This window comes from Oncorhynchus clarkii, chromosome 17 (assembly GCF_045791955.1).
Source record: "Oncorhynchus clarkii lewisi isolate Uvic-CL-2024 chromosome 17, UVic_Ocla_1.0, whole genome shotgun sequence".
Lineage (NCBI taxonomy): Eukaryota > Metazoa > Chordata > Actinopteri > Salmoniformes > Salmonidae > Oncorhynchus > Oncorhynchus clarkii.
This window is the reverse complement of record NC_092163.1, coordinates 58,141,343-58,158,042: the sequence shown is the minus strand read 5'-3', so window position 1 is coordinate 58,158,042 and position 16,700 is coordinate 58,141,343. Positions and strand designations below refer to the sequence as shown.

At 42.5% G+C, this 16,700-nt stretch overlaps 2 protein-coding genes across 7 annotated transcripts; both read right to left on the bottom strand.

Annotated features, from left to right (window-relative positions):
- Nucleotides 1-2,096: 2,096 nt before the first annotated feature.
- LOC139371174 (SH2 domain-containing protein 5-like) lies at nucleotides 2,097-6,880 on the bottom strand. Of its 6 annotated transcripts, none has more exons than XM_071111327.1 (10): nucleotides 6,339-6,874; nucleotides 5,549-5,660; nucleotides 5,288-5,368; nucleotides 4,885-4,959; nucleotides 4,640-4,786; nucleotides 4,328-4,528; nucleotides 3,990-4,182; nucleotides 3,450-3,555; nucleotides 3,001-3,160; nucleotides 2,097-2,882 (listed from the first exon to the last, which is right to left on the bottom strand). In XM_071111327.1, the coding sequence occupies exons 2-10, from the start codon at nucleotides 5,597-5,599 to the stop codon at nucleotides 2,691-2,693; spliced, it is 1,206 nt and encodes a 401-aa protein (XP_070967428.1). In that variant the 5' UTR covers nucleotides 5,600-5,660; nucleotides 6,339-6,874; the 3' UTR covers nucleotides 2,097-2,690. The 6 variants fall into 6 exon arrangements, with proteins under 6 accessions (XP_070967428.1, XP_070967429.1, XP_070967430.1 ...); XM_071111328.1 differs by having other exon boundaries at nucleotides 6,306-6,812; XM_071111329.1 differs by having other exon boundaries at nucleotides 5,549-5,653; nucleotides 6,339-6,757.
- Nucleotides 6,881-7,662: 782 nt separating this feature from the next.
- On the bottom strand, nucleotides 7,663-13,990 carry LOC139371173 (heterochromatin protein 1-binding protein 3-like). The gene is made up of 12 exons (XM_071111326.1): nucleotides 13,895-13,990; nucleotides 13,279-13,354; nucleotides 12,793-13,000; nucleotides 12,529-12,688; nucleotides 11,093-11,236; nucleotides 10,839-10,910; nucleotides 10,394-10,548; nucleotides 10,059-10,149; nucleotides 9,780-9,939; nucleotides 9,519-9,630; nucleotides 9,074-9,238; nucleotides 7,663-8,979 (listed from the first exon to the last, which is right to left on the bottom strand). The coding sequence occupies exons 2-12, from the start codon at nucleotides 13,343-13,345 to the stop codon at nucleotides 8,496-8,498; spliced, it is 1,818 nt and encodes a 605-aa protein (XP_070967427.1). The 5' UTR covers nucleotides 13,346-13,354; nucleotides 13,895-13,990; the 3' UTR covers nucleotides 7,663-8,495.
- Between the last annotated feature and the right edge of the window lie 2,710 nt (nucleotides 13,991-16,700).

The following is a 16,700-nucleotide window of genomic DNA, read 5'->3' as shown; positions in this document are numbered from 1 at the left end:
GTAGATAACTATGTTTCTTCTATAATCTAGCAATAACATTTGTAACAAACTAGCCAACGAACTTTAGCTAATATGTTTTCTCTATAGTTACAAATTAGACAACCCAGAACATACATGTTAGTTACTGTACTCTATAGCTAGCTAGCTTGATAGAACCGTATATCAAACACATACCTCTTTTGGACAGCTTTTCCCAGTTTTTTCTTGACCCTTACGATTTCTATAAGCTTTTCCCGCATCCCGTAAGATCTTCCTTTGCATGTCTTTCCATTCTTTTAGTTTGTTTTACGTTTCTTTCCCACATTTCAGCGATTTTCATCAGCAACAGAAAAGTTGTGCGCTTGTCCGTCCATTCTGAGTGGTGCACATAAACGGTTATTCCACGAGAGCCTATCTTTAAATTTAAAATGATTGTTAATAACACCAATAAGTTGGTGGTTGAAGATATCCCTCTAGTGGTGTGGGGGCTGTGCTTTGGCAAAGTGGGTGGGATTATATCCTTCCTGTTTGGCCCTGTGCGGGGGTGTCCTCGGAGTGGGCCACAGTGTCTCCTGACCCCTCCTGTCTCAGCCTCCAGTATTTATGCTGCAGTAGTTTATGTGTCGGGGGGGGCTAGGGTCAGTTTGTTATATCTGGAGTACTTCTCCTGTCCTATTCGGTGTCCTGTGTGAATCTAAGTGTGCGTTCTCTAATTCTCTCCTCTCTTTCTCTCTCTCGGAGGACCTGAGCCCTAGGACCATGCCCCAGGACTACCTGACATGATGACTCCTTGCTGTCCCCAGTCCACCTGGCTGTGCTGCTGCTCCAGTTTCAACTGTTCTGCCTTATTATTATTCGACCATGCTGGTCATTTATGAACATTTGAACATCTTGGCCATGTTCTGTTATAATCTCCACCCGGCACAGCCAGAAGAGGACTGGCCATCCCACATATGCTCTCTCTAATTCTCTCTTTCTTTCTCTCTCTCGGAGGACCTGAGCCCTAGGACCATGCCCCAGGAATACCTGACATGATGACTCCTTGCTGTCCCCAGTCCACCTGACTGTGCTGCTGCTCCAGTTTCAACTATTCTGCCTTATTATTATTCGACCATGCTGGTCATCTATGAACATTTGAACATCTTGACCATGTTTTGTTATAATCTCCACCCTGCACAGCCAGAAGAGGACTGGCCACCCCACATAGCCTGGTTCCTCTCTAGGTTTCTTCCTAGGTTTTGGCCTTTCTAGGGAGTTTTTCCTAGCCACCGTGCTTCTACACCTGCATTGCTTGCTGTTTGGGGTTTTAGGCTGGGTTTCTGTACAGCACTTTGAGATATCAGCTGATGTACGAAGGGCTATATAAATAAATTTGATTTGAATTAGCGCGCGGAAAGCTTGTGAAACCGGTTCACTATAGAAAAGGGTGTCCAATAATGATTTTTCATGTATATCTCTTTTTTTAAATATATATTTTTAATGTTCCATATATGGTTCTTTGTCTGTAGGATTCAATTGTTGAATCCATTTCATTCAGCATTGTGCAAGCTAGAAAAATAAATAGCTAGTCTACTGTTATTTGGAAACTAAACAATTAATCTAACTAGCAGCCATGACAGATCTTTCCAGTTGACATGCTACAACTGAAGTGATCAGAATAACACAAATCTAACCTGTTGATCTGGTCACAGAAGCATGACAGCAAATCAGAACGCTAACTAAGCTAAGGACGGTAGCTAGCTTGCCACATTGGCCAAGCCTCAAAGCAATCAAGTTCACAACCTGTACCAGCTAACCTGCAAGACATGTCGGACCGTTAATTGGTTGGACTAATTTCTTGTCAAATCAATTATCCACATGCTATAAAAACGTAGTATTGGCAGATGGCATCATGTCGTCCAATGAATACAATCCCTGCTCAAAAACAAAAGTATACGCAAAAAACACTCTCACTCTCGCTCTGTCGGTTCCCTTCCCACCGCGTTCCAAGACAACCATACACTTGATAAAACTACGTCATGTGTGAAAATGTTTTTTTTGCTGCCCATCGTCTTTCCAAAGAGCCAAAATTGAAATCACTTCTTGTTCCCCCTAAAAAAAAACAGACTTAGATCAAGTTAGAGGTCTGCATTTATGCATAAAATCCGGCAATGCATTATGCATAACCCAACAATAAAAATAGCCTCCACTTTGTGGTGTAAAGTGAGTCATGTACCATGTTCTCACAGAACATCTTAAAACATGCCGTGAAACAGACAGCATAACACGAGGCATACAGCTTAACACATACAAAAATAGAAAATACCTCTAATTCATATACACACACACTAAATTCCTACTTAAAAAAAAAAACTATACAATTTAAAAAGTAGGGGCAGCTAAAATAGAATATACATCTCAAACACACTGACATAAAAAAAAATAACTACATCATAGGCAAAGTGCCAACATCTTACTCCACACGCCTTACATTTATCTAAATATATGGCTCTGCTCCACCCTTGCGATCAAACTTCCCTTTAGCAGGTGAATTGTGATAAACATTACTTATCACAAATCTCAAAACAATAAAAGTAACCTAAATGAAGCACAGAAGTGAATGAATTGTATTGTATTTAAGTGCAAAGAAATGAAAAGTGTCAGTGTAACATGTTGTCAGTGTCTCTTAGAGAATGGGATACATCAATCAATCCAATGTTCAGAAATTACTTTTAAACCCATTGCTTCCTCTGGTTATATTCTGCATTCTTTCTTTTGAGGCTTTGGTGTGCCTTGCCAACATTCTCCTCCCACTCGTAGCAGTGGTTTACACGGGCACAACTCAGAGGAAAGTCCAGCTCCTCCTTGAACTCTGTGTAGTGCTCTATCAAAGCAGCAATGGTGCAGAATTCTTGTTGGCAGTTCTAGTAAAAAAAACATAAATGACTTCATAGCTACACATTGAACATACATTAACAAAGAGCTTAAATTGGAAGTTAAAGAAAGTTGATGAAAATGGAATGATTGACCATGACAGCTCACCTCAAGCAGGTATGTCCCTTTATATGTGTTGTCTATGAGGTGGGTGATGAGGCCAGAAGAGAAACGAATGATGAGAGAGCCACAGCCAGGCCTCTTAGGATGCGGGCACAGGAGGTACGAGCCCAGGACGTCCTCTGCAAGCAGGGAAGAGCTGCTGTCACTGTAACACATGGGGGGTGAAGACCAATGGTAGCCCTGAGATGAGTCACATGACTTTCCTCAAGCAAACACACCATAAAGCACACAAGGAACTGGTCTGGGATAAGTGAGAGTCAGGTAAACGTGGCTCAGTTATTAGAGCCCGGTGCTAGGAATGCAAGGATTGTGGGTTCGATTCCCGCTGGGACAACCCTATGCAAAAAAATCTATGCACAAATGACTAAGTCACTTTGGATGAAAGTGTCTGCTAAATAGCATATATTATTATAATAAAAGAGAGGGGGACTCACGTGGTGATGCCAGCCCAACACCACACCGCTTGAGCCAGAGCTTCTTCTGTTTCAGCAAGGCTCGGGGCCCGGGCTCTCCTCCCTGGCATTTTGTCCTGCCCGTTTCCTGTTTCACATACAAGATAAGAGATTCCTTAGCATCTTGGGATGATCACAATTCAAGATGTCCCTCAAGGGAAATGTTGTTTGCTTTGGATAACCTCCAATCTATATCCATTCCACCTCAAGTTGAATCACTGTGGAAAAACTTACTGATGTGAGTACAACTACTGTTTCAAGGGAAACTGTGAAAGAATTTCATAAAACGTCATAACATGTTCACTTTAAAAATGCGTGGTAAAAAGCTTTTAACGTTACAGTAATCAGAACCCTGTGAAAAAAAGTGCCTACTACAACCTGTATGTAATGACAAATCAATACCATGGAAAATGTAGCCTACACCACAGACGTTGAGTGAGTGCCCATCACAAAGCACTAAGGGTTTGCATTACCTAATGAACTGTTTCACTCTTGAAAGAGCTCTCTGCACACTTAGCCCACCTTGTGGAGAGTTAAGCCGATCCTGGAGGTGGCGTTGTTTGTGAGGGGTGTAAGTGAAGGAGCGATAGGCCCCTGAGCGCAGTACTTTGTTGCGGATGGCTTTCTTGCGCACCAGGGAAGGAGAGGTGATGACGTTTTCTTGGATGCTTGGTTGTTCCTCAGTTGTTGCACTGTTGTTTTTCAATGGGAAGACCTACAATAAGGACCCATAGAAAGTGTTAACAGGTCAACAGCTAGGCTAGCACAATGTACAGGGTTCAGCTACACACACACACACAAAAAAAGCATTATTTCACTGTGCTTTCACAATTCAGTTAAAACAAACAGGTTTGACTGACCTTTTCCCCTGGGAGTAAGCCCTGAGTGGGGGCCCTTCTGAAGGACACAAGGGCGCTGACACTGAGAGGGAAGCCCTGGTTGAGGAGGGAGGGGGTACAGTTGGGCAGTGGGCCTGCAGACTCAACTTGAGCCTCCTCTGGGTGCTTCTCCAGGTAGGACAGCTGGAAACAGCGGCACAGCAACAGGTTCAGGAACTGGGCCTTGGAGGGAACACAGAAACAAATTATACAATAAATTGCAGCTTAAAGCCATCACAGAGGAATTCCATTGACAATCATCTTGGGAGACAAAGATCTAACGCTGGTTCTTACTGCTCTGGCATGACTAGCCTTGAAGAGGTGGCAGTATAGTTGGGCATCAGGGTTGCCTGGGTTGTGGGAAACAAAGGCGAACTGGGCGTCCGAGGGGTGGGCGGTGGAAAGGGAGACCCTTCGTAGAGCATGGGCCATGAGGATGGTCTACAGACAAGGAAAGTTTAAAAAATAATGTTGATGTAGTGTACACAGCTCTAACAGCAATGATACATGTGCTTTGCTCTGAGAAGGTCAACTCTTACCGTCTCATCTTCATCGTACATCTTCACACCTTTGATGGAAAATTTCAGGGACACAGACCTCCTTTTCTTGCATGTCTGTGAAAAAGTTCAACACCTCAGGCAGGCACATCCTTCCAGTCTCAAGTTTTTTGGGGGGCCAAAACAATATATTCTTCATATTACAGTTTATCATTGTTGTTCTGAACCCACTGCCTGCAAGCCATTGTTAAAGTCATGTTAAATGTCTCATTTAAATGGGCTATAAAGATATGTCCACCTATTGCTTTCATGCCCTTTTTGTGGTTTGAGCACCTGACCACGAAGAGATCTGTGCACGACCCCATCTCCACCATAAACATTTGTGAACAGCCAATACTTGCCTTAAAGTACTGCTGCTTTCTAACTTGTTATTACCAGCACCTACTTTGAGAGACTTGAGCTGTGTGTGCAACTGCTGCATCTGATCATCCAAACAACAGTCATCCACAGGAAAGGAGCCAACATACTTCATAAAGAAGAAAGACTACATGTTACACATACTATCAATTTTAGATAGACATCATGTAATGTAACCAGGCGCAGAATACAAGGGAAGAGCAAAGACAAATAGGATTTCTTCCTATTGGGAAGTACTTTTATTTCAAACAAATAGTACTTCCATATGGGAAGGAAAAATATGGCTTACCTCAGCTGACCTTGTAACTGTGCCATCATCCCTGACTGGTGTCTCACCCATCCTTATCACTCCGGAGTTAGATTTCTTTGTCCTGCTGTTTCTGGAGGACTTATCCTGAGTGCTGCGGGAGCAGATAGCATTGTAGTACCCAGCATTATAAACATTGGACATGTCAACAACGTTGCGTCTGGTAGTGTTATTATACCCATGGGAAAATGCTTTTGTAACCAGGAGGTAGTATTAAAAAGAGCTGTGAACGCAAAACTTTCAAGACACATGTATGTGTTATGGTAGATAGTAAGTCTACAGTAATTTCAAAAACTCGAAACTGTCAGATCTACAAAATACTTTTGAGCTAATATTCTATAAGAGGAACAGGAGCTCAAGCAGTACACCTTTTCAAGTGCCGATAATCAGCTCCTGCCCAAGTCAAGCACTAGATCTAAACCTTGTCCTCGTGAATTCTGAACATTATATGCGCACCTGCAATCGAATAGATTGTTGCGACTGTTTCGTTTGAATCGTCGAATTACAACCCAAACATTGTCAGAAGCATACTCTTAGCCCTACTGGTTTGGATTTCGTCACATTTCAAAATTAATTCCATAGCCTTCAGACTATTATTACAGCAGTCAGAGCACGCGGGTGACACCCATTATTCTGTTGTATGAACGGCCAGAGCAAACATTTACGCACGGGTGAAGTATTTCTAACCTGCAGGCGCAAGTTTGGTAAACATGTCAACAAATTCATTATTATAAAATACCTTAATTTAGTTTCAAACCAACGCTCTTCTCACCTCCGTACTCGTACTCCGGATCTTCTGCCACAGTTCCAATTCCAAACTCTGATTTCCCCTCCTACTCAAGGTTGCTTCACCTTATCAAGCTGACGGGTCCGTGTACATTTCGTTATTTTGATTTCCGAATAAAAACGGAGAATGGAAAAACGCAAAACGATTCCGTTTCTCAATTGTTTCAAAATTGGACATGTAATAATATAAAACATATAACACAATATATTAAATGTTTTTAGTTTTGTCCAAAAATATATAAATAAATATTTTACAAGTTACAAGCTAAGACAAAATGAGATGTCATATTACTTTATGCTAGCAGCTAGTGCTAGCTAGTGCAAGCCAAACAAATGAGAAAACAAGTTGATTTCTGATTTTCAAATTTAGTTTTTCCATTCTCAGTTTTGATAACGAAATGTACACGGACCCTGAAGCCCACAGAGCAGCATATTTCCCAACTCAATTCAGAAAAGGGTTGGCCATTCACCGGTGTGTTTGGGCGTGACTGGAAACATGGCTCTTTCGAGACAGTGTACACTGAATGTACAAAACATTAAGGACTCCCTCCTAATATTGAGTTGCACCCCCCCCCCCCCCCCCTCCTCCCCCCATTTGCCCCCAGAACAGCCTCAATTCGTCAGGGCATGGACTCTACAAGGTGTCGAAAGTGTTCCATAGGGATGCTTCCCACAGCTGTGTCAAATTGGCTGGAGGACACACAAGGGAAACCGTTGAGCATGAAAAACTTTTGTTTATTTCCCTTGGAAGAAAACCTTTTCTCTAGCCTTTCCATGACCATGTCGACTATTCCCCCCCAAAGTACACTTATTGACAATTAGTAGACGTTAAGTAGTACTCCTCAAACCCAAGGGTACCTGCAGCTACTGGTTCAGTAGCACCCTAGCCGATTATACACAAATCATGGAGTTGCGTATAGTCGGCTAGGTAGTATCCCTGCGGTAGCTATTGTTCCTGAATTGTTATTCTCATCTAATTTCCTCCTGGTTCATCAACATATTTCAATTTGCATGATAAGTAAACAATGTTTTGAATATCTTCATTCACCAAAATGATTCATAACCGGTCTGGATATATGGATATGGCCTAATTTGCAAAGTGACATTGCAAAATTAGGTATATCTATTTCAATAACCCACAACTAAAACATCCAGCACTTTGAGTGAATCAAATTGACATCTATTGATTTGTAGTTTGTAGCCACTACCCTATAATGTATACTTTTGCTCCAACTTATGATCCACCAGCAGACGCTGTATTTGGTGTTTGTACCCTTCCTTAAGACCATGACAGAGTGAATAACAAGGAATTTAGTACAAATAGCCATTTTAATAACGACTTGGAAAAAAGCATAACATAAAGAATACACGCATGCAAGGTATGCATGAGCCACACCTTCAAAATGAAGTTTCTTCAAATCTTGTACTATTACACAGAATGTAGACGATTTTGTATATATTTTTTTATAGCTTTATATGATAAAATTAACTTTCATTAGTTACGCACTTTAAAAAAATATTCCCCTAATACTATGCAGTAGTACTGAATATGACAATGACAAATTGCTTCCTTATGTCAGTCTCCAATCAAATTAAGTATTTTAACCATGGGCCCTGCAACTGATCAAGGAAATTTAATTTAAATAACACAATTCATTACATGAAAAGTTGGCTCTCATGCTCTCAAATATTCTTTAAGATTTGAAAATTTACTCTAGATTAAATGTAGAGAATTCTATATTTTTATACAAGGAATGTGTCAAGCTAAAACATGGGAAAGTGGATTGGGATTAAATGTTAAAATTAAAAGACAAGTCACTTTGATTTTATGTTAGATCTCTGCATATACACAAGCGTGTGAGGGAAATTGTGACATTTCACAATTCAATACCTAGGCAATTTTACAGTTTTTGAAGAGGACTTTCTACATAAGGTGTTCAGAGGTTGGGTTCACAGAAATGTAACAGTTCAAAGTACAGTAAATTGACATGAACTGATAACTGTCACATCCCTATCCTACAGAGAAGAATTCTAGAGCCCCAAACAGGGAGAAAACAATGATGCGAAAGAGAGCATGGCTAGAGGCAGAGCACTGCAGTCTTCAGAGCTACAGTTAAACTTCCACTGCTGGTCAATAGTGAGCTCACTTCCTCTCCCTCAGGGACTTGCGGGCTGCTGGCTTGGCCTTCATTGCAGATTTGGCTGCTTCCTTCTTCGCAGGTGGTGACTTTTTGGGCACTGGGCGCTTTGATGCCCTGCTTGTCAGCTTTTTGACAATGGGCGTTTTGGGCTTGCTCGCTGGAGCAGCTTTCTTGACTGGTGTGGGTGCCGCCTTAGCTGGTGGGGGCGTCTTCTTTGAGGCTACAGCTTTACTGGCAGCTGCAGGTTTCTTAACCGGGGGCACTGGTTTGTTTGTTGGTGGCACTGGTTTCCTCGCTGGGGGAGCAGGCTTCTTGGCTGGGGGTGCTGCTTTCTTAGCTTGGGGTGCTGGTTTCTTGACTGGGGGAGCAGATCTCTTAGCAGGGGCAGCTCTTTTCTTGCCCTTAGCCCTTGACTGACTTGCCGGCTGTGACTTCTTGCTGGGGGGAGGGCGACGTGCTTTAGGTGGTGGCCGCTTCACAGCTTTCCTAAGGATCGTATTGAACAAATACACTGTTAGCAGTGAACCATTTGAAACGCCACTATTTTCATTGGATTTCAGCAATTTGACCTTGGACTCACCTCTTAGGAGGGGGTTCATCATCTGACTCCTCATCCTCCTCAGACGACTCCTCTTCCTCCTCATCAGAGTCCTCATCAGACGAGTCAACCGTCTTTCTGCGTTTAGCCTTCTCTGCCATTTTCTGCTCTTTCACTTTCTGTTTTTCTGGGAACAGAATGGCTGGGCTGTGGAATAAGAAAACAATCTGATCTCTAACCTGAGCCCCCCAAAATAAATAAAAGGTATTGCAAGAGTGCAGGCATTTCTGTTATTACTACCAGACTGTTGAAATATTCAGTACATCAGAGGTTCAGTAAACATGAATGAAAAGTTACATGATTAGTAGTGTAGTCAGCATCTTTCTAAACAGAGAATACTGCTCCTGGTATAGCACACATTTGTGCAATTATGTACAGAGGTAAGCAATGAACTTCGCAGTGTAATCTTCCTAGGGTGGAGTTCTACCTGGGGTGGTAAGGGTAGCAGAGCTGGTAGGTCCCATTTAGCCCATTCCCAGTGATCTGCTCCATCCAGCCCATCATTTTACACTTCTGCAGTGTCCTCTTTAGGCTGTTCACTGAGGGAAGAGAAGTGCCCAGTGTCAATAAAGAATCTTAACTTCTCTGATTCAACCCAGCTAATGAGAGAGCTCCTGCAGTTTCAGGTAGGTATTCACACATTGTCAAAGCAGTGATTCAGTTAGGAGAGTAAGGGAACAGGTCTTACCCACACGGTACTCCATGCTGTCCTTGTTTGTCTCCAACAGGAATTTGCGGAGTGTGGTGGTACTGCAAGTCTTGGGTTCGTTCATGGCCACGATGGCTGTCATGATAGCGTCCTCCAGGGGCCCACCCTTAAGCAGGAACTTGCCCCCTTCCCGCTTCAGCTGTGAGGGGGTAAGAGAGAGTCTGAGAGAAACACCTCAGAGCAAAGATCTAACATTATAGACGCCAAAGGCCTTTATGGAGTAGACTGAATTGTGCATTCCTTTAGTACAAGACTAACCTGGAATGTTCCAGAGGCACCTTTTCCAGTGATCTGCTCCAGTTGACCCTTGTCCACAGCTCTCACCAGGCCACTCTTTAGGATATCCGGCCTAGGAATGAATCGGTGACTGCATTGAGAACCCTATTTTAACCTACACAACTTTGGACAGTTCAAAAGGTAGTGGGTTCCTTATTTTCAGACTACATTAAACATACTGTAGATTTGGGTTGCGCAGAAGTTTGCATTACCATGTCAGGTACGTCAAGTTAGCATGTGTTTACGTACTCGGAGAATAACAGGACCCGATCATTGAAACCATTCCCAATCAAATATGACAATAAAAAGGTATTTACCGATGCTCCACGTTGAGTTGAGGGAAGTGCTGCTCCACATATTTCTTGATCAGAATGTAAGACGCCTCTTTGGGCTCACATAGCCGTGTGATGATCAGGGGCAGAGCATCCCCAAGGGTCTCTGCCTTCAACCCAGGAGCTACTGCCATCGGCTTCTAGCACCAAACCATCAGAATCACAGTCAAACTCAGTTGGTAGAGCACGGCACTTGCAACGCCAGGATAGTTGGTTCGGTTTCCGGGACCACCCATACAGAAAATGTATGCAAGCATGACTGAGTCGCTTCGGATAAAAGTGTCTGCTAAATGACATATGTGCCTACATTATATAGGCATGCACCGTATATTTTATTTCAAATGATGTCTGCTAAAAGCCAAATGGGACAAACACATAATGGTACATTGCTATTGTTTAAGTTTGTAGATAGGTGACTGAAAATACCTACCCCTTTAGCAGTGGATTTATTAGGGGGCTGCTTCCCAATGGTAAAGCTTCCAGAAAGGCCTTTACCCTTCAGCTGTGAGAGTGAATAGGAGGTAAAGGAACATGAGTATGCAGACAAATAAAGTACCAGACGCACAGGGTATATTGCACCACAACATGTAACCCACAGGTCAAACACTAGGATAGGCTGCCACCTAACATTTGCAATTCATGTTAATTCACTGTTAGCTGTGGTCAGGGATAAGGACTTCTCACCTGTTTGATGGTGCCCTTCTCCAGCTGCCTCTTGAGAGCCTTCTTGAGAAGGAATTTCCTCTTGTCCAACTCCAGGTTAGGGTATTTCTTCACAATGTACTTCATGACAGAATGGGCTGAGGCCCCAGTCTTCTCCTTGCAGGACTGCAGAGAGGAAATATGATAAATTGCAGGTGCAGCATTAGTGGGGAGTAAGGGATAACATAATAAGTAGTGATGCACCGATATGACATTTTTGGCCGATACCGATAACCTTATAAGACAGTTCTTATTTGATTAATAGTGGTCGGACCCATCTATGTGAAGCTAGCCACAATAAGGATTAGCCACAATAGTAGACTTTGCAGTTATCCTTCAAAATAAAAGTATAGCATAATTCTACTATTTGTATTCATTTGCATCACTGTCAATGACATACTTTTATTTTGAAGGCAAACTGCAAATTCCACTATTGTGCCTAATCCTTATTGTGGCTAGCTTCACAAAACATAACCCGGTCTGGTCGAGCCTCACTAGCCAGATGAAGTTAGCTAGCTGCTTATAACATTAGCTTTGGGCAACAGGGTAAGTAGCTGGCTAGCTCTTTAGTTTCATGAATTGAAGTTCAATTTCAATAGGTGAACAACAAGTGGCAACCTAGCTAATACTTACAGGGATTCCTAAATCATTGCTAAGAATAATGAATATGACTGCAGTTTCTACTGGTCATTGTTTTCAGACTGGTTGTATTGGTGCTAGCTAGGTACCAAGCTAAAGTTAGCTACCCCAGAAGTTGCGGTCAAACAAATGCTTTATTACCAACGCGGTATTGTCAACACATTGTTTGTGGCCGGTGTTTACTTGTTTGCAGACTTTTCTGTACAGCTTTGACAGTGCTACTGTATTGTTTTTGACAGGCAAAGACACAAATGGCATTCCATAGTATGTATGTCGTGAAGCTCATAGCAGTGATGCTATTACTGTGTAACTCCGGAAGGCCAACATCTGAAAAATAGCACATTTGGTAGTGTGTACCAGTGCTCGACCAGTCGGCGAAAGCCAACATCACCCATGACAAGAGACCGGTTGATTGTCAAGGGCTATGAATCCCATTATCTTGGCTTTAATGGATTTCGCCTTTGAGTTGTCTCGTTGAAATGTTATTACTCTTTCAAATGACTGCTTGGCTTGTTGCCTGCTCGAGCCATACAGCAGACATTGTGGGCTAGGTTAGGAATGCTGTGTTGCACGTGTAGCTCAACATTTTATGTGGCGTCATTACGTCATGTACCTACTTTATATAGGTATGCACAGTAGCTTTGACATCCGTTTTTAACATCGGTGTTAAACTAGACATCGGGCCGATACAGATGTTGGCATTTTGAGCCAATATGGGCCTATTCCGATATGTTCACCGATATATTGTGCATCCCTAGTAATAAGTGTTGTGTACAGACCTCAATAGCCTCAATGAGGATGTCATCCATCCTAGGCGGCTGCATGGTGGAGGTGCTCTTATTAGTGAGCGTTGCACGTTTGCTGGCAGACATGGTGGCCCAGGCAGGAATGGTCCTTTTAATGGGCTTCTTGACTTTCTCTTTCACTCCATCTTTCTCTCTGCAGCCAAACCACAACACAGCAAGCACGAAAATGTGAAATTATACATTTATCGAAACAGATATGAATGCAACATTTGCAGGGTTTGAGCACAAGCAACTCACTCCTTCTCAGCCTCCTCCCCCTCAGCCTTCTTCTCCTCAGTCTTCTTTCCAGTCGATTCATCAGGTTTCTCACCATTCTCTTTTGGGTCTCCTTCACCTGTGCCCTCACATTCTCCTTGACCCTCCCCCTTCTTGGCTACTGGGGCTGCGGGTGCTACCTCCTGCTCCTCCTCAACAGAGGCAGATTCCTCAGAGCTGGCATCAGGCTCTGAAGAGAAATGTGGAAGGAGGAAGACAAGAGTGAATATGTAAATTCAGCAAGTAGATGTAAAAGTATTTACATGCCACTCAACAACAAGAACTCTGAACAATGTCTGATTCCACGCTTTCCTAAAATAACCACTAATAGCGGGCAGGACCTAGATTCACCAGAATTCCAATCAGGTCCTGTCAAGTGGTGCCTATTCACTCATAGCCTGTCAATGCTGGGTACCAATCGGAATCTCAAAGCATAGTTCCTGTTCATGTCGAGGGTCTTGAACTCACCTCCATCTGGTGCAGCCAAGGGGGGTGTCTCCTGGGGTGGAGTCCCAGCTGCACGACGTATAGGCATGACTCCAAACTGTTGACCATAGAGACGCAAAATTATAAATTAAAACATATCCTCAGCACTGACAGATAAATTATGTATTACCGATCACAATAAAGTTACTGGATCTAAAGCAACTTAGGTACCCAAATGTTACCCAATGGTAACATCATGCAGTCACCCACTGCTTCTGTATGTGCGAGAAAACGTCAATCATGGCCTCATTCATCAAACGCAAGATACTGCTCTTTGCAAAGTACATTATCGTCAAACATCGATAAAACCACAAGCAGTGTGCACTTTTCTATAGTGTTTTGGAATGGTGGGGGCGTGTAAATACCAATCAAAAATGAATATCGGTGAAGATGCACGTCTTCCAGTAAAAATTCAAATATGGCCATTTTGTCCATTGATTTAGGCCACCCCACACCGTAATGGCGCTGCATAGAGCTGATGGTAAATGCACCGAAGTTGCATTGGTAAATAAGAAAACGGCGCATGCATTTTTGCAAAAGATCTAATGTAGAACGCTTTTTGCAGGGACTAACCATGAACAATTGTTTATATTCTTACCTTTAGACTTTCTATAAAGATGTTGAAATAAAATTGCTTCGCTCTCCTTTCCTTCTTTTTTTTGTTACTTACGTGCCCCTCCCCCTTGAACGTACACGTAGCAACCTCGTGGGTGTGGTGTCACGTTGGGTGTGTTCTTTGTTGGTTCTTGCTATGTAGAATCGTTGGGACGTCCAACTATGACGTCACCCCATTGAATTTAACATTTACAAAACTGTAAGGGTTAGGGTCAATGACTGTTTAAATGACTGGACAAAGCCATCGATCTCGTGACACCGTTCATTCTTATGTGAAGACTCAATAGGCATTGAAGCCAAATTATGTCGGTTAAAACAAGGATGGGTAACTGCATACTTGGGAGTTGGTATGAAAGTGGGCTTGCAAAATAAGTGGGTGAATCGGGATCAACAGAGAAGAGAGAAAATGGTCCAATTCAGGCACTTATCAAGAGAACATCACTGGTCATCTGTGCTGCCTCTGATCTGGTGGACAACCTAAACACAAATGCTTCCTTCGTAAATTGTGTTTGGAGTGTGCCCCTGGCTATCAATTTTTTTCTTTAACCTTTATTTAACTAGGCAAGTCAGTTAAGAACCAAATCTTATTTACAATGACGGCCTACTCCGGCCAAACCCCGACGTCGCTGGGCCAATTGTGCGCCACCCTATGGGACTCCCAATCATGGCCGAATGTGACACAGCCTAGATGCGAACCAGGTACTATAGTGACACCTCTTGCATTGAGATGCAGTGCCTTAGACCGCTGCACCACTCAGGAGCAATACAAATAAATTATGCCATCTGGTTTGCATAATAAGGAATTTGAAATTATTTATACTTTGATATTTTAAAAAGTACATTTTAGTATATTTTATCAATTACTTTTGATACTTAGGTATATTTAAAACCAAATACTTTGACTTTTACTACATATAAGTAGTATTTTACTGGGTGACTTTCACTTGAGTCATATTCTATTAAGGTATCTTTACTTCTACTCTTGTATGACAATTGGGTACTTATTTCACCACTGAGTATAGTATGAAGATCTGCATGCTTCCCAGACGAAACAGTTCGTGCATATATTATGAAAACATTGTGACGTTTTTGTTCGTTTTGGACTACAGAAAGTGTTTCGGCTGTTGGGGCACACAAAATGTTTGAAGCAAGCCGACATCCGTAGCTGAAGTCTACGCCCCCACATCCGCGATTGGTCAACAGTAGAGGGATTCTTCCATGAAGTGCCCATTGTCATTTAACGATAGGACTCGTCCTCATGCAAATTTAGACTATTAGATCTCCTTGGCAAAAACGCAAAAATCCATGACAGATTTCTTGAGTTATCTTGCGTTAATTCTGACTATTTTGAGGAAGCGCATACGGGCTACGGCGTTTCAAAATTGACAAACAGTACTATTGCCGCTTTTATCTTGTATTTCAAGTGAAGGTCATGTAAGCACACTTGTTGGTTCGAAATGAATGACGCATGCTGACGCTTTATTATTAGGCGAGGTCATGGCGACGTTGGTTAGCTAAACTCAAGGGAAGAAACGCATCAAAAGGGCATCTCGTGCCGAACTGCGCATGTGCACACCGTCAAAGTTACTCCTTCACTATAAATCAGTGAAACGTGTCAGTTTCACGAGGTTGCAGTAAAAACATGTTCAACTACATTAGACATTGACGAATCTAGGTTGTGCCTTTAGATTTTTCACTGCACTCGGACTTCTGAAACCCAAAACCCTGGCATGGTCGGCTTGTTTCGCAAGCGTTCCAGGATGTTGCTCCTCTGGGTTTAGAAACTGTGGTTAAGGCAAATATATTTAAGCAATAAGAACCGAGGGGTGTGGTACATGGCCAATATACCACGGCTAAGGGCTGTTCCTTAGCATGATCAACGTCAGAGTGCCTGGACACAGCCCTTAACTGTGGTATATTGGCCATATATCACAAACCCCAGAAGTGCCTTATTGCCAATAAACTGTTTACCAATGGAATTCGAGCAGTAAAAACAAGTTGTCATACCGTGGTATATGGTCTGATATACCACAGCTGTCAGCCAATCAGGGCTCAAAACCCCCAGTTTGTAATTATAACTAACCCCTTTTGTCCCAAGGATCCCGAATAGCACTAAAATAGTTATTTAAATCAGCGGAGAACTACTGCCCACTCTCATTGAAGCCACGAAAGGCCGACTGCTGTACTGTAGGCATTGTTTGCAGAAAACAGGATCCCCCACTATAGTGAGTGGGGAAATGGCAATATGTGTTAAATCTTCGTGTAAATACTATTTTTTTTCCAAAGACAATAATGGTACCAATTATTGCTTCTATTACACCAGATGCATGTCCTTGAACCAATGTTAATTTTAAATCACACACAGAAGAGGTACTGGGGCGGCAGGTAGCCTAGTAACCGAAAGGTTGCTAAATCGAATCCCGAGCTGACAAGGTCGTTCTGCCCCTGAACAAGGCAGTTAACCCACTGTTCCTAGAATGTCATTGTAAATAAGAATTTGTTCTTAACTGAATTGCCTAGTTAAATAAAGGAAGAAGTTGACCAAAATAATCTTTTGACAACCTGGAATGCAACTAGAGCATTTGAGGGATTGTCGCAGGGCACGTGGTGCTGAATTACAATCTACAAATCACCGTGTATTCATCCCAAATAACAACTCTTATCTGAATGTGCGCAAGGTCAGAAAATCTCTGCAGCATCTCGCTCTGGTCGATCCCCTCAAACTGCATTACTTGCGTTCCATCCTGTGTAAAGTCGGGATATTCCATGCTATGTAACCACTTGATGAC

What these genes read in the sequence shown, in the direction of transcription:
- LOC139371174 (XM_071111327.1), bottom strand. Translation starts at nt 5,599, where the DNA reads ATGGGTGAGACACCAGTCAGGGATGATGGCACAGTTACAAGGTCAGCT. An exon ending in GCTTACTCCCAGGGGAAAAG is followed by an intron (nt 4,183 to 4,327) that starts GTCAGTCAAACC and finishes TCCTTATTGTAG; the next exon opens with GTCTTCCCATTGAAAAACAA. An exon ending in TCGGCTTAACTCTCCACAAG is followed by an intron (nt 3,556 to 3,989) that starts GTGGGCTAAGTG and finishes TATGTGAAACAG; the next exon opens with GAAACGGGCAGGACAAAATG.
- LOC139371173 (XM_071111326.1), bottom strand. Translation starts at nt 13,345, where the DNA reads ATGCCTATACGTCGTGCAGCTGGGACTCCACCCCAGGAGACACCCCCC. An exon ending in CAACTCAACGTGGAGCATCG is followed by an intron (nt 10,150 to 10,393) that starts GTAAATACCTTT and finishes ATTCATTCCTAG; the next exon opens with GCCGGATATCCTAAAGAGTG. An exon ending in TGCTACCCTTACCACCCCAG is followed by an intron (nt 9,239 to 9,518) that starts GTAGAACTCCAC and finishes CTTATTCCACAG; the next exon opens with CCCAGCCATTCTGTTCCCAG.